The sequence below is a fragment of the Drosophila gunungcola genome, unplaced genomic scaffold, assembly GCF_025200985.1.
Source record: "Drosophila gunungcola strain Sukarami unplaced genomic scaffold, Dgunungcola_SK_2 000001F, whole genome shotgun sequence".
NCBI classification, from domain to species: Eukaryota; Metazoa; Arthropoda; class Insecta; order Diptera; family Drosophilidae; genus Drosophila; species Drosophila gunungcola.
The window spans coordinates 4,889,929-4,906,286 of NW_026453197.1; the positions used below are offsets into that span (position 1 = coordinate 4,889,929).

Below are 16,358 nucleotides of genomic sequence, written 5' to 3' on the forward strand. Positions count from 1 at the left end.
CAATTTAGCAAACTTCTGCTATTTGTCTCGCTGCGCAAAAATGAAATAAATACAAAAATATGTACGAGCTGAAAAAGAAAATGGTTACGCAAAAAAGTTGACAGGGCGGGCAATTTGATTTTGGCTTTGGCCTGACTGACAAATTTTTTCTCCTGCTTTCGGCTAATAGTAAAAAATATGCGCGATGGAGTTTCTGTGTGACAGCTCTCTAGATTGCCATGAATATATAAGCTTGGGCAGAAATATCTATATGTATCCATCGGGACATGTGCACCCAGTTGGAAAAAGTGAGCAAGGAAATAGCAAACAAGAAATGCTGCGATTCTACAACAAATGCTTGTCATGGCTTCTGAATCTAGGTTATAGTTTTCTGGAGTTTATTTTGAAGAAAATTTGATATTTAAACGATTTTTTATCAGTTCTTAGCTTTTTAGCTCTGTTTATAAGCTAATAGCTTAAAAAGTTGTATTTCACTTGTTTTTTAACAAGGATTGTAGCACTTAAGAACATTAATATTGACTTCATTTTACTTTAACTTTTTTTATAACTTTTTAAAATAACATATTTCATTCGAAACTGTATTATTATTATTTTAAATTTCTTTGTAGAATAACTTGATACGCTATCCACTTCCTAGTTTCCTATTCCTTGCTTTTGAAGCCTCGTCAAAACTGTATACTTTCTAAATGTTGTTTTTCCACAATTTCTTGTTGCTGGAGAAATGCCAAGCCACACACACACACACAGAGATACACGCGGGGAAAGCCTCTCCACACACACACATACACTCGTGCACTTTGCGTTTATTGTAAGGCAATAAATTCGCTGGATAATAATTTCAGTCTGGCGTCATAGCAATGATAAACTGTAGATGATATATTATTGCGTTTTTAGTAGAATAAATAGCGACAAGTCCTCTACCGACTTCACCCCCCTTTTCCCCCCTTTTTAGCCCTCGAGTGCGTGGGCAGGATTTGGCGGCAGGACGCGGTGTTTACCACAAAATACAGGCCGGAGCTCGGTCTAAGCTTTAGAGTACATAAATCTCATCGGCGGACCTTCCGCCGCCCACTTTGCAGATCCCGCCCAAAGCCCTTTCACATGCAAAGTGTTGTCTCGTGTTCGCAGCCTTGTACCCCCCAACCGCCGCCGCCCCTTTGGCATTTTAAAATTCCCCGCCCCTGGGGGGAGCGCGTTTTTATGAGTTAGTGTGACGAGTGCCCATAAATTTGATGGCTAAGAACTGAGTGGCAGCGTATATATTTATGCCGAGAATCGGGCTGAAATTTACAAGTATTTTGGGTGCTTATAAATTGGGTGGATGAAAGGTTGTGGTTGGTTGGTTGGCGAGGCCAAACAGCACAGAGCAGGGATTACGCCAGAAATAAATCACGAAAGGAATCCATCTCGCGGAGGATATATATCAAGGAAATATTTAAAGCAGACCCCGAAAAGGATTGCCAAGCAAGAGTGGTGGGGGAAAAAACTAAAACAAACAGTGGGAAACCCATCGGAAAATAACCCATAAAAATGCAGAACCCCTCGATCGAACAATCGAAAGACGCATGAGGCTGACAACGAAATTTGCCGACTGTCAACGCCAGGCACGCCGAGGAAAACCAAAATTAAATGAATTTTTTTTTGCAAATATTGAATATGCACATAAAACGACGGAAGCGAACGAGTTGGTGGGGCTACAAGGTGCTCGGCATGTCGATCGAATTTCGTGAGGCATGCAGGCCAGACAAATGTTTGCCATTATGCTATCATCTCGAAGGGTCTCGAGTGCCCTTGTCGATGGCCGATGTCCCCCGTGCCTCGGTAATGTGATTGACTGTAAGAATCGCCGAAACTCCGGCATTCTCTCTGTATGCCCGCAACGTAAAAAATTAAAACGAGCGAAGGCGGCCCCAAAACCACGGCCAATAAGCACCGCTTTTCCCTGCCCTTTTCCCGCTCTTTCGCTTTTCCGCCTTTTCCGCCTTTTCCGCCTTTTCCGCTTTCCATCGGCGGTCAATGGAGCGTTGTGCCGACTTATCCGACTGTCGTAACGTGAAATGAAAGCACGTAGCATTTTCATTTCGGTCAGTGTGCGGAATGCCAATTACACGATGTGGCGGCCACTCGGCGAAAAAGTAAGTACTGCCCTCAGAGAAAAATTGTTTACCAAAATTGTCACAGATACATAAAGGCAAAATATATTATATCTTAGATTTGGAATAATATATTAAAAATATTCCATCATTTTTCTTAACATCTTTTTACCGCACAAAACTAAAGATCTTTTTGAGTTGAATTTTTTTAAAATCTAAAATACTCGTCTTTTACCATAGATTGGTATATTTGTAAGAAATATCTCAGTGTACGGTATTCATTTTCATTTTCCTTAGACAAACTCATTGAAATGAGTCGCGCACTGTCGAAGCGGTGGAGCTCCATAACTGATAGATGCCTTTCGGCCAAAATTTTTAATAATCCCTAGCAGATGTGAGTGTGTGGAAACTGAGAGGAATGTCTGAGGCACTCAGAAGTGCTTATGTATGCCAAGTAGGTCTGTGTGGATTTTACTTATGGTCGAGGCAGTGGCACAGTGGGCTTACGTTGATTTTGGCGTTCGACTAGTACGTTGTTTATTAAAAAGCATACAAGACACATTTTTAGAAGGGTAGTAAGCTGGCCTGCAAGATACTTTAATTTTAACTTTTTTTTCGGGATCGATGACATTTATGTTTGCATTTTGATGCTGACAGTGCAAATGCTCTTAAGCTTATGTGAATGCTTTTAATCGCTAAACTTTTGAAACTTGTGCGAAATATTGTTGAATTCTATTTTTAGTTTTCTTGGCCTCTACTGTGGGTAAACAAATAAGCCCTATCTGTGAAGAGATATTTTTGGTTGACAGCTAAAATTCCAATTTTAATAGTTGATTCGCAATTGAACTGTGTTCATTTTTTATTTATATAAAAGTCGAAATGTTTTGTTTTAATTATGATTTTAGATTATTTTATGTAATTCAAAGACTGAATTTCTGTTCCACAGTTTCTTCTATTTTGCGTCCATGTCACCTTTCGATCAGCAGAAGAAGTAAAACCAGGCTTTGACTTAATGTTTTATTATCATGGTTTGGAACTGGAATTTTAATTTGTATTTCATAAGTCATGCGAGTGGAATTTCAAATATTTTTTAGAGCACGTTTGCCAACAAGTCTTTTTTCCCATTCTATCCTATTTCCCGTTTTTTAGCTTGACTCTTCATCTGCTCTCAATTTCACGTGTTTGTGTGCGGGGAATTTATTATATTCATACGTGTGTTGGTGCGTGTTTTCGCTCTTCTTGTGTTTCGTGTTTTGCTTGTTTGCTAATGGCTTGTGCCCGAAAAGTATGCCACATGGCTTTGTCTTACGGCAGACGAGGCGGCTACTTGATATGCACACCTGGCACCGAGGCCCCAAAACGCTCACAGTGAACTTTAAAGCCAAACACGTCTCCTCAGATAACTAGCTAAAAAGGAAAAGAAAACAATGATGGACAAAACAAAGAAAACAAAAAATAGCCACGCAATTCACATACCACTTTTAATCAGTCCGAAAATGAAATACCTTTATTTTTTTTTTATTCTTGGGCTCACACTTATATCTATATACATAGTAGTCTCCTTCTGCACATACTCAGTGCAACTTGTCATACCGAAGACTGCCATCCACAGTGATAAAGTTAAATATCATATCAATCAAATAGGTGTTATATCTTTTGTATTTATATTTTTTAGCTGGTCGCGCTTATATCGAAACATCGAATGATGTTTCTTACAATTTTTAAAATACGTTTTCATACTTGTTGTTTTTTTTTAGCATCGTTGCAAGGTACTGTAATATCCAAACGCGAGCTTAGCCCGATAAACCAAAGGATTTTACCTATTTTGAATGAGTACATTCAGACTCCGAAGTCAAAACTGCAGTTATCAGTTTTTCCAATAAAGAAAGCTTAAGCTTGTGATTAGCTTTAAAAACACCTAAAAGACAGCCCTTTTTAACAATGTTAAAAAGCTTAAATTAGATAAGGATATTATCAAAGAGAGCTTGCTGCAAGGTGCAGTCGTAGTCATACCTTTTACCCACTTAAGAGCAGCGATGCAGCTATATATCACAATGTCAGCGCACTTAACATTGTTTATCCTCGTGTCTCTGCGTTGTTTATGTCTATCTCTCTCTTCAACAGTATCTCTATCTCTATGTCCTAGCTTGTCTTCCTCCCACGCTGCCATTATGCACACGTCGCGCATAACCATAACGATTATGTTAATGCTTCGTGGGGCGGTGCAAGTGGGGCGTGAGTGGGTGGCAGGGTGGCAGAATGGTAAAAACATCACCCAGTCAGCTTGTTCTTGTGCTGGTTACCTGCTCGTCACTCGCCTTGGATTATTTCTGCTTTATTTACATGCTTTAAGTAGTTGTAATGGGTTCTCCACAGTCGCGACAAAGTGTTGGCAATAAAGCCAGAGCTCGTCCTTGGTTTTTAGCCATAGAGTGGCTATAGAGACCATGAATGACTCTGGCTACTTTTTCCATTTTCGTGCTACGCATGGCTCGTAAGGGGATTTGGATTTGGCTAACGAGTGTGAGTGTGTGAGTGTGTGAGTCTGTGTGTGTGGATAATGAGAGGCGAAGTGAATTATACCACGCATTCAATGGGCAAAAGGATTTTCTAAGGTCGTGCCCCATAATTCCGAGTGTGCAGAGCCATTTCCATGCGATGAAATGTCATAAAGAGGGCATTACGACGCACAGACCCGAAAAACTCAATTGCGCATGCAACGGCCGCTGGAAAAGCGTAAAACTTTCAATTTGCGTTAATGGCATTAAATAAAGTCACTTGCACGCAGCCACACGAACAGGGGCGAACATTATCTCGGAAACGGTACGGGAACAGGAACAGGAAACGGAAACCGAAACCGAAACCCCTTCCCCCTTTCATTGGCCAGCCACTTAAAAAAGGTTGCCAAAGCCGCTCAAATGGGCTCGTGTAGGTTGCGATGTTTTCTTTTGCTTCGGAAATCGCATTAAAAATCATTGGCGAGCCATTTGCAAGGTGGCCAAAACACGACACAAGCCCAACCAGAAATAAATAAATAAAAGTCGCCTCAAACAAAAAAAAAAAAAAAATAGCATGTGTGGCAGCAACAAGAGTTTCGTTTTCGGCTTAAAGCAGGTGAAATCTGGCCAAAAACAACCGACGAAGGGAGCCCACCACCAATCAGGCAGCAAAAAAACATGAAATGTCTAAGCAGAGGTTGGGGAATGTTGTACTTTAGATAAAGTTGCCGCTGCTCCGTGTTTGTGCTTGATGTTTTTTAGACTTTGTTACAAACATTCGACATGCAATGCACGTAATGCCACAAAAACACATGCACGCTCTTAGGCGCACACAGATACTCACTAACAAACACCTGGCAAAAGTTTTTCTTGAGAGACTTTTATCCCACTTTGCTTGTTGTGATATTTTCTTTCTCCAGTTTCTACTCTCGCAGAAAGTGTGATAAGTTTTTTCTAAAAACTTTGCCATATCACCGGAAGGTGAAATACGTATCAAAAGTATATATATTTTTTCTTTAATCATCATTAAACTGTTAAATGCGTGCCAGTTTTTCAGAGTTGGAGAATAGCTATTAGTTTCTTTATGCAAAGACACTAAATTAAGAACAATTTCGCTTTGATTAATTAAGTTTTCAACCGACAGACTATATAGCCAAATCTGTAAAAACATCTGTGGCCGTCACAATTTTAAGGACATTTTAAAAATATTTTCTTTACAATAGTTACACATTATTACTATGATCTTTTACTCGTTAAACTAGAATATATCAGATAATCATATTAATATCATATGATAATAACATAACATAATAACATGAATAACATTATTATTTTGGGAGCTAAGCTTTAATCCGTTGTATTTTTTTTTATCAAAAATGTAACACAACTAAAAATTTAGTAAGAGCATTTCAAAATTTGCATTGCAATTCCACGGTTACTTTCACTCAGCCTGATTTCTTGGTCTCCATTGTTGAGTTTGTAAAAAAGAAAAATACCCGACGGGCGAGGAGGAACTGAACCATTTGCCAGGACAAACCTCGAATATTCCCACGTCACGCATCCGCCCCGTGGGCCAGAGTCAAAGAGTGTGGCTCATTTTTTGGGGCAAGGCCGAGCGTTGAACATGATTTGTATTTTACTTACATGCTGTTGTGTAAATCACATGCACAAACACAAACACAGACACAGACACTTCAGAGCACTGAAACTTGGGCATTTACCGAACAACAAACAACGAACAACAAACAGCTAACAGCTAACGGCAAACAACAAACAACAAACGGCAGGCGAAACAAATTCGAATCTCTACCAGGGAACTTCACTTCGATGTCTGCCCTCGACTCACTGCAGTAATAATAATAAAGGGAATTGTTATTGTTTTCTATTAATTTACTTTTGTTGCTGGCTGTTATTGTTGTTTCCCACAGTTCCTACTGTTCCTACTACCGTACTCGCCATTGCCACGTGTGGGTGTGCCCGGGTGTTCTGTGTGTATCATTTTTGTACTGTTGTCTGCATTTGATTTGATTTGTTTGGTCTTGATTTTATCTGTTGAAAAATTGCTCAACCACAAGATCTGAGTCTGGGGTCTCTGCTGGAAATTGTCTGTCAGGTCGGCACTGAAGTGAGTAAATTGATATAAATAGATTTGAATTTGGATGTGGAATGTTGTTTGCATCGGAATTTTGTGGAGATTGGAGGGAGAACTCGAGGGAAGTTATGCCATTGTGCAATAGTTTTTATTAAATGTCATATTTAATTATATTAAAAACGTTCTCGCTGTTGTCGGCAATTCCAAATTGCTGTTTACTGTTTTTTGTTAAAAGAAAATTATTACAAAATGAAAATAAAATAATTAATTTGAAAAATATTCTTACAACTTCAAATTGCGGAAAATTCCAATCGTATTCCATTATTTCAATTACAAATTTCGTAAACTGGCTTTCGTAGTTCAACATAAGTGAAAATCCATCGCAATAATGCAATGGAAACTATTTAAAATACAATTTTCAGGCTTTGGGGAAACCCCAACTTCATTGCCAAAGGGCAGCTGCAAGAGATATAAATACTTGGCATAAATTCGTTTTTGCATAGCTCGGGCCCATTTCAATAATAGTAAAAGCAAAATACTCGAGAACGGGCCTGGGGAGCAATTGCAAAATATTTCTCATAAAATACGCGCTTACATAAATATTTAACCTAAAGCAGAGGCATGATAATCATTTCTCTGTCTGCATTTAGGACCCATCTAGAACTGGGAAATAAAAGCCTTATGCCAACTGAAAGCGTTGTGTTTTTCCGGCCAGAAAGGGGGAAACTCGAAGGAGAAGCACCGTCTTCGAATTGCCCCGCCCGAACAGCATCCTTTTCCATCCTTTCAATCGATCCTTGGGCGGCACGCTGACTAAGTGAGTGAGTGAGTGATGAATAAGTCCCAGTGTGTGCGTGGCTGTGAATGCGAATGCGAGTTCGAATGCAAGGATGTAGGCCAAGCCAGCTGTCCTTGGGCCAGAAAAACGCTTTTCAATAGAAAACTCAAACTGGCAACATGTTACAAATTGCTTACTAAGGCTCCAGCTTTGGCAAACGCTCAACGAAACTGAATTGAAAGGTTGAAATGGGCTCACAATGAGGCCGGACATTTTGTGACTTAAGGCTAAGTGCTTTAAGCGCGTTTTAAATTTGTACATACTTTCCCCAAAATGAGTTTAAGTTAAGTTAGCTACCTAATTGGAAAGGCAATTAAGAATTTGTATTTTAAGGCCCATTTCAAACCAATCTAAAATCGTGATGAACGCTTTCTTGCAGCGTAATTTAAAGTAATTGCTTAGTAAGTTAATGATTTATTGTTATATAAATATGGTTATTTTATTATATTTATGTTAAAATATACATTAATATAATTATTTATTGTGGCGAATATAATTAGTTTTAAAACTTTTAGATCTTCTGAAAAGCTACGTTCTTTACCTTAACCTCTTTGTTTATCGGTACAAATAGATTGATATCATAAACGATTACTAATTTAATACAAACTCGTAGATGTTCTGACAAAATAAGTTTAAGCTAAGTTTTTAATGGTTTTCTCTCTTTAAATCTTGTCCTCTTCTTCTACTAGAAGAGCCATGTTTTCACAGCTGTTTTGTAACTTCAACGATTTTCTGCTCTGCCAAATTTCCATTTCAAGAGCTGTCTGTCAATTGGTATTTGTTGTTCACCGAGTTGGCTTCAATTTGTTGCACGCACTTTCGCCGCCTCTTGGTTGCAAGTTGCTTTTGTTTTCGCAGCAATGTGGGAGTTGAAGAAGGGACGGGGCCTACTTCGCAGGACAGGACAGAAAAGATATAAACCAAGTGTCTATCTCGCATCTTGCTGCTGTCATTTCAGGCTAATGTCTTCGCTCCATTTTCCCTTTTCGTGTTCAATGTCTATCGTCATTCCCATTTGGTTTTCCGCTCGTCGACGTCCTTTTTTCCTTTTCCAACCAGACATTGCACTGAGTTGTTGTTCGGTTGTTGTTTCTGTTTTCTGCTGACACAGTTGGTAGTTTTCTCCTTTCGTCCTTGATACACATCATTCAAGCCTGCTTAACGTGTCCCATCATATTAACTTGGCCAAGATGCCAGCAAATGTTTTTGTCCGCCTAAGCTTGAATTTATGCTGAAGGAAAAAAACTGACTGTCAGGCCGGGTGGATTGAAGAAGACGTTTCCTTGAATTAATTATTTTATTAAAAAGAACTTTCTTTTTTTCTACTTTCAGCTCCGCAAAATACTGGGAAAGCACTTAAAAGGTATGTAAATGAACAACCTTCGGGTTAGATAAGATTCCCAGAACCTCCAAAAAGGGCATCGAAAGATTTGCACTTGAATTAATTGATTTGAATTGATTTGTAGAAGATAAAATCAGGATAGCGAAAAATTAATAAGATAACTAACAAACTTAATTACGAAAGCCATGTACCATGTGTTCAACGGCTAGGGTGTGGCAGATTTTCAGCTTAGCAAAGTGAACAGCTCCCAGGAATTGGCCAAATACCTCGCAGCGGGCTCGAACACCTGACTCCTGAAAAGTGCCCCAAAGTTAAGCAGCTTATGGCCCAAACTGATCAATAATAAACGAATTTAGTTGGCGGAGCTTCGCCTCATTATGGATGCTCTGGGTGCTGGGAATTTTCACTCGGAAATTTATAATCCACACGGCAAACTGCAATTAAAACGACTTAATTGTTTATTAATGCGCACTTCCCAGGCACGGCGTGAAAAAATAAATTAATTAGTTGCTATTTTAAATATGGCGCAGACAATTTAAAATGCCACGCCAGTAAAAATAAAACTCCCATTTCCACGAAGGGCCGACTTCTTTGATTTATGCTGCCTGCACTTGTTCGAGGGGCTGCATCTGAATGTGAATCCGAGTCCGGGAATTAAATTGGAAATGGGGGAGCCAATTTAATTGCTCGCTGGATTTTCACACTAAGTCCATGTTTCCTGCAAACAGCACAGAAATAGCCCCTTGAGTTGGGGCACATCGCGAACAAGAAGGCGTTATGGTGGCAGGGGCGGCATGTCGTGTGATGATTAATGAGACAATTTTTATGACATCGCACAGTGGGCGAGCGCATGTAATAGTCAGCCGACATAAATATCCGAAATGTGGAGGCATTAAGTGGAAATGGGCAGATATTAAATTGATTTCTTTACTACTGCTCCGGAGTAATGGGTGTGTTTTTCAAAAAATTCCACATATTTCTTGAGTCTTTAAAATAGAAAGTTAAGTTTAGCATTGGTTTTTATGTCTTATGAAGTTCTAAAAGAATCTGAAAGTAATATATTTGGGTAAGAAGATTTCATACCCTTGTAAAATCTCTTTAAACTTGTATTGGCCATACAATTGATAACGCTTTTGATGCTATCAATAGTCTTTAAATATTGCTATACAAAATTTCTTGTTTTATTCGGTAATTTTATTCGGTAATCTTCGATACTGTTGATTATGCTCAATATCGATAGTTAAAACTATCGACTGTGTATGTATTAAATGTATGTTTTAAACAGTCCTAAATACTTAAGAACCGTCAGAAACTTAAAAGCATTCATATACATTTAATCCCCTGCTCAGCTTTGTCTGCAGTCAACTGCACTTCCGAAAATGGGGTAAACAGCCTAGTCAGAAAAGTAATCAATTCGTCTGCCACACAACTGCCAAACCCCGACCACTGTGCATCTCCTACAAAGTCTGATCCAAATCCAAAGGCCACGAGGACTTGTCGCTGGCACATGAATAACATGAATTGCGTTATGAAAAATGTACAACAGCAGTTCGAGGAGATGGATGGATGGATCGCGATGGAATGGGATGGGTTGGGATTTGACTGGGACTTGGACTTGGTCTGGGTCTGCTGCCATCATTACAGAGCTGAGCGATAAGCGACGTTGCATGCGGCGACACAAGCGACGATTGCAATATGATGGATATGAACATACTCACATGAGGGCTATGGGTATGTGCGTGTGCGTGTGCCACCGACAGACATGAATGCGAATTGATGTGTCACGTGGGTGCAGTGCTGTTGACTTTGAGGGATTTATATGGAGAGCGCTGACAGCTGGCAAAAATTAGCTGCCAAGCCAAGCTCCTTTCATTGCGAATGCAAATGCAAATGCGAGAGTGGCCAACTCCTGGCGGCACAATTAGCACAAACTCAAAACTTTTCGACTCCGACAGCAAGTGCTTACCATTATTATTGCACTGGTTGTTAGCCCGGCCAGCAGCAACCAACTCAAATTCTGAGCCCGAAATCCCAAAATGTCAGTGCCCGGCAGCAGACAGTGGAGGGCTGTCAAGGGACAGGACGTCAGACAGGAGCAGCTGCTGCCTGTCAGTTCTCCAGTTTGCCAGTTTACCAGTTTGCCAGTTTGCCAGCTTTCAGCCGGGAACAATGCAACAGAGCACTCAGAACACTCAAAACTGCAGCAGCCCTCAACGCTCTCATTATTCAAATGTGTTTTTCGATAGCCTAAAGAATGGTAAAATAAAAACTAGCTAAGCATACTATTGGAATAAAGATAACACCTTCTAAATAGACTAAATTCTAAAAAATAATTTAACTAAATCTTTCAGAACAAATTAAAATAGCTAGATATTTAATTATCTAAAATCAGAAGCTTAAACAACATCCGTTTTCTGGCGCAGGTATCTGTCGCAATTATTACTTATTTTATTATACACTTATAAAGTCAATAATTCTTCAAAAGAGACAGGCCATCCAATTGCTTAGCAAAACGGAGTCAAAACTGCCTAAAATTTTTTTCCTTTAAATATTTTGTTTCTGTTTTAGAAACTGAGAATTTTTAAATTCATTTAAATTATCATTAATACTTGGCCCTATAGAAATTTGTATAAGAATTTTGTACAACTAATGAGATCATTTGTTTACAAAAACCTGAATAAAGCTTGAAATAGCAAGGTAAATAAAGTTTTTGGTTAGAAAAGCTTTACCTTAAATATTCTCAAAAACTATTCAAGTAAGTTTTCAGCTGCACCTCCACGACCACATGGGTTATCTTCTCACTTGTCATGCATTTTCCAGCCAGCTCTCGGAAATCCCCATCCAACGCCCCCGCAACACACCCCTTCCCCAGCCCCCGGACTACCTGTTCTATTGCCGTAACAAATCCATTTTACCTGTCAGCTTTAACGCGTAAGCAAATGGCAAAACGGCAGCAGCTGGCTAAGAAAGAGCGCAAAAAATCCAAAGTGGAGAGCTATCTACATACATGAGTGTGTGTGGGCGGGTGTGGGTGCAGGTGAGGGTGTGTGTGTGTGAGTGCCGGATGGGTGGTACTGTGGGAGGCTGTGATATATTGCCGAGGCGCAATTAGAGCGCAGACCGCAGAATGAAACGAAACGCTGGCTGCCGTGTAAACAAGCCAAAATTGCGCTGGCAACGAAAAAGAAAAACGAAATAATTAAGCCAGACAAAAACGAACAATAAATACACTACCTAAATTCAAAAAAAAAACTAATTCGGCCTCATAAATATAATAATTTATATTCAGTAATAAGAATTATCCTTCAAAAATTAAAATTCTAAAGAAATTGGTATTCAAGTTTGGTTAAAAATGTAGTGTACATTTTTATTCCATTAAAAATAAATATTAGATCTCTCACTATCTCCACAAACTTAATTTATAGCTAATGTTTGCTAAAAATAACAATTGTTGTATACTTTTCTTATTATACATAATAGAACCTAAGAGTATAAATTGATGTATAATATTCTTGTTAACGATATCGATTCTCGTTTGCCTTAGTGCAACCAAATAGGAAAAACTTTGAAGAAAAAAGGAATTGAGACATTTGCGAATTTTAAAGAACATTTTCAACAATAAAAAAACCATGTTTCCTTATTTATCCAAATCCACAAAAAGTTTTCCATGCCCATCTCAGCAGACGAAAAACGGAAATAAATTTGTGCGCAAACAAAATCAAGCACAGCTCCCACACAAGCCCACCGACATTCGCATTTAGACAATCAGACTTTTGTGCTCATGTCCTCCCGTGTGTGTACTCCGAGTACACACACCCCATTGCGAATTACGAAAACGAATTGCGAGCAAGTCACAAATGGAATCGCATTAAATCAAATCAAACGAATCGAAATCAAATGAAACAATTCTGGTTCTTGTTCTGGTTCTGGTTCTGGTTCTGGCTACACATGGCTCCCTGGACTGTTTCCGAAATTCCCTATCGAACGCCGTGTAAATCTCGGATGACAGCCGAGCATATTGTCGACTAATTAAACGCATGTGCAGGGGCACCTCCCATATGCGCTAATTAGTCTCGGGGCAGTCACAATGTGACACTGGGCCCGGGGCCCAGATCAAACGGTCGACTGCGGGACTCCTTACTGTGAATCCTCTTTTTTTTTTGCTCGTCCCTGGGCGGCGTTTTTTATGCCATGTTTGCCCCTCTGCATTCAGGTCGAGCGAAATTAAACGAAAACACAGCATTCGTGAGAGATCAAAGCGAATGCGACAAGTCTTTGGGGATCCAAAAATTTACAAGCTGTCCGTGCTGCGAAATTGAAATTAGTTGCAGCGTTTAGCAGGGGGAACGTTTTGGAATAAGAATGCTTAGAGTAGCAATTTTGTATTTATCCCATTACTTTATTGCGGACTTGAAGGTTTGGCAACCTTCTCCCTTTGAAAAATAAAAAATTAGGTACATTTTAAGTTAGCTTACACTTGGAAAAAGATCCAAGCTTTAAGCTCGCCAAAGAAGTTTTCTTTTAATTTAATTTTTTGTAAGACCATTTATGGTTGTTTTACTTTCAGATTACCAAATTAAAGTTTCGTTCTTTCTAATGAGAATTTTGTAGGTGGGCATCATGTTTGGCTTATAAAAAAAATCAAAAACCGGAATGTATCTGAACTTCAACGAACTCAACATATATTAAGGTTAAATAAAATAACTAAAATACATAAATTTTTCTAATATGAAATCGTGCATACTACGGCAATCTCCCAAAAACTTCAATGCTGCGAATGAGAAGACAATTTAGTTTGTGGGCCATTAATCTTCTGTCGACTACCAACCGATAAATGCAGGTTGAATTCGCACCGTGGTTCGAATTGAATCTAAGGGACAGCCTCCTAAAGAAGTGATCGTTGTGCACAGTGTAGCTCTGTGTACGCCGGTTGGCCGCATTATCGAAGGTCCACTGTCCCAAAAGCTCCCGCTTGGAGTTGTCCGCCCGCAGACCCTGGCAAGAAAAAGGAGCTGTTACCAAGGATCTTGTGACCATGTTCATCGCCACTCACGTACACTTCGAACTCCTTGGGGGCACTCTTCACGCAAAGCGTGGGCGTCATATCGCGGGCCACATGAGTGAGGGCAATGACCTCCACCTTGATGGACTTGGCCAGGTGCAGGGTCACTGTGGCCCGACTGCCGCTGAACCCGAAGCAGGATCCCGGAGAAAGGCCCGGGCGCAGCATATTAACCGGCGGATTGGCGCTGAAGTCAAGTCCAAGGAGCGTTCTGATCACATTGCTGCCCCCGATGGGCCGGGCCTCCACGTCGATGATCCTGGCACCCAGCTCCTCGCAAGCGTAGTTAATGCGAGCCTTCGCCACCGAGACGGACTCACTTTTGGCACTTTTGGACTGGCCACCACGCGCGGAGCACTCGGCGCTTTTCATCTGCTTCTTCAGGTTGTACACGTCGTCCATCAGATGACCGATCTTGCGCTTGAACAAGGTGTCCACGTAGGCGTTCACGTCTCGGTTGTCGCACCTGCCCGATCCGGCTCCCATTCCCGATCCCAGGCCCTTTGGCTCTCCGCCAGAGATCTGGGCGTCCTTGCTCTCCATCTGCTGCTGGCGAAGCATGTGCTGGGTGGAGTATTACTCGATCAGAGGAACCTCTTGAGGAGCCAAGTACATAGCCTCACCGATATATCGTCCACGTCCTCACGAAGCCGCGATATTCCAGCGTTGTTCCTGCTGTTGTGCGCCATTAGATAGTAAAAAAAGGCTGAGAGCAGCACAAATGAAAGTAAATAGGTGACACACACTCGCTTGGCAGTGCATTGACGACTGTTGTCCATTTTTAAGGCAGTAAAAAAATTGAGTTGACAAAAATAACACCAGAGATCTTGTTTTAGAGTGCTTTTATGGGAAAATTGACACTTACGCCTATTAAATGTTGAAATCGGTGTTTGCTTTATGATGCTTTCAAGCATATCAAGAAAAACCACCTCTCTGGGCGGATTTCTCAATGTCAGGTTAGCCTGTAATCTATAAGGTAAAGTTAAAGTAAACACAAATTAGTTATTTTAATGTGATGTTCATTTTTCGAACGACATATCTAACATTTAACTAACTTTCTTGTGTTATTATCGATTTACTGAACATATAATATTAATCGAATAACAATAACTAGAACTTAACTATTAGTTAAGATTTAAAATTCGAGTTTTCAGTAAGTTAAACTCTAAAACCATAATAAGATAGTAAACGTTCCCAAATATCAAATAAACTCAATGGTAAAACTTAACTTGATATTGAGAAATCGGTTGAAAATGAAACAAAAATGTAGAGACAATGATTATATTTTCGAAAAATAGGTAGCATTAATAGCATTAATGTCACCGATTTTTTTAGCAATACGACATAAAACTGTCTAAGTAATGAAAATAATGAAATAGTACTAATATTTTATAACGCACTGCTTTTTTTTTCACCCGATTCATTGCGACACTTGACCACATGGCGGAGTGAGCGATAATGGGGCCAAAGGAATTCAATGAATCAGATTTAATTTCCCAAGAAAATCGCTGCAAAACGAACAATTGTTGGGGAATAATGAGGCGAAATCGCATTAGGTGCGGCAGCATCTGCGAAAGTCTCTAATTGTCAATGGCTAAATAATTGGGTGCCGAGAGCAAGGGAAGCGAACGGAGGGAAAACGAATAGAACGTAATAGCATTAAGGAAAAATCCAAATGAAAATCACTTTAAATGCTAAACAGCTGGTTGCCGGCGGAGGCGAAATAAAAACAACATAAAGCGCCTTCGGCCCTTTAAGCGTCCATTAAAAATTTAATAACTTTGGCCCGGCCCAAATGCAATTTTGTGAAATTTTCTAGCAAAATTAATTAGTCGAACAATCCATCAGGCCCGGACCTTACCGTAGCCAGTGCCAGCAAATTATGCTGGCTATCCCGAAGGCCGGTCCGCAAAAAGGTACGAAATCCCGCAGAGAAGGAAGAAGCAACGTGAACGTGAACGTGACCATCCACAGTTTGGGACGAGGATATTTCATCCAAACCGCCCTTTGGCCCAGCTCACGTGCGTGGCCTAAGCTGGCAAAATATTGACCAGGCCAAGAGATTCGGGCCACGTGGCGGGGAGCAGACGGCCGAAGACCAACACTTCAAAGGCCGCAGCGAATGTAATTTTAATCAAAAATTGCTCAGCCCCAAGGAATCCCAATACAGGAATTGAGGTCGCTAATCCTTCTTAAAGGCAAACGGTGGGCTTAACTGAGATGAAATGTTTAGGCACTTCATTTACATATATTTCTGGCATTTTTGAGCACAAGCCGAATTGTGTTTATAAGTTTGACTTATTTAAATATTTATTTAAATTTCAGTAAATTTATTACACACATATTCGATTGTCTACATAAGGATTAATATTTTGTTTTGGGAAATAGTATAACTTATTTAAAGTAAGCTCATTTTAAAGTTATAGTTGTTAT

General features: G+C 39.9%; 2 protein-coding genes across 8 annotated transcripts in view; one reads left to right on the plus strand and one right to left on the minus strand.

Annotated features, from left to right (window-relative positions):
• LOC128261229 (uncharacterized) overlaps positions 1-16,358 on the plus strand; it is a 69,077-nt gene that overhangs the window by 39,400 nt on the left and 13,319 nt on the right. For 5 of the 6 annotated variants that reach the window (XM_052994809.1, XM_052994808.1, XM_052994810.1 and 2 more), the window contains exon 3: positions 8,854-8,884. The gene's annotated coding sequence lies outside the window, so the exon portion shown is untranslated. Of the gene's footprint in view, positions 1-8,853; positions 8,885-15,348; positions 16,131-16,358 lie in introns of those variants that run through there. The other variant, XM_052994812.1, reaches the window with a different exon arrangement.
• On the minus strand, positions 13,518-14,791 carry LOC128261231 (SUN domain-containing protein 1). Of its 2 annotated transcripts, none has more exons than XM_052994814.1 (4): positions 14,549-14,791; positions 13,921-14,489; positions 13,692-13,858; positions 13,518-13,634 (listed from the first exon to the last, which is right to left on the minus strand). In XM_052994814.1, exons 1-4 carry the CDS (start codon positions 14,702-14,704, stop codon positions 13,555-13,557), a joined length of 972 nt encoding a protein of 323 aa, XP_052850774.1. In that variant the 5' UTR covers positions 14,705-14,791; the 3' UTR covers positions 13,518-13,554. The 2 variants fall into 2 exon arrangements, with proteins under 2 accessions (XP_052850774.1, XP_052850775.1); XM_052994815.1 differs by having other exon boundaries at positions 13,917-14,489.

Excerpts from the sequence above, each read along its gene's own strand:
- LOC128261231 (XM_052994814.1), bottom strand. The coding sequence starts at position 14,704 with ATGGACAACAGTCGTCAATGCACTGCCAAGCGAGTGTGTGTCACCTAT. Across the intron at positions 13,859-13,920 it reads GCCCCCAAGGAGTTCGAAGT|GGTCTGCGGGCGGACAACTC; the intron begins GTACGTGAGTGG and ends TTTTCTTGCCAG. Across the intron at positions 13,635-13,691 it reads AATTCAACCTGCATTTATCG|CATTGAAGTTTTTGGGAGAT; the intron begins GTTGGTAGTCGA and ends TCTCATTCGCAG.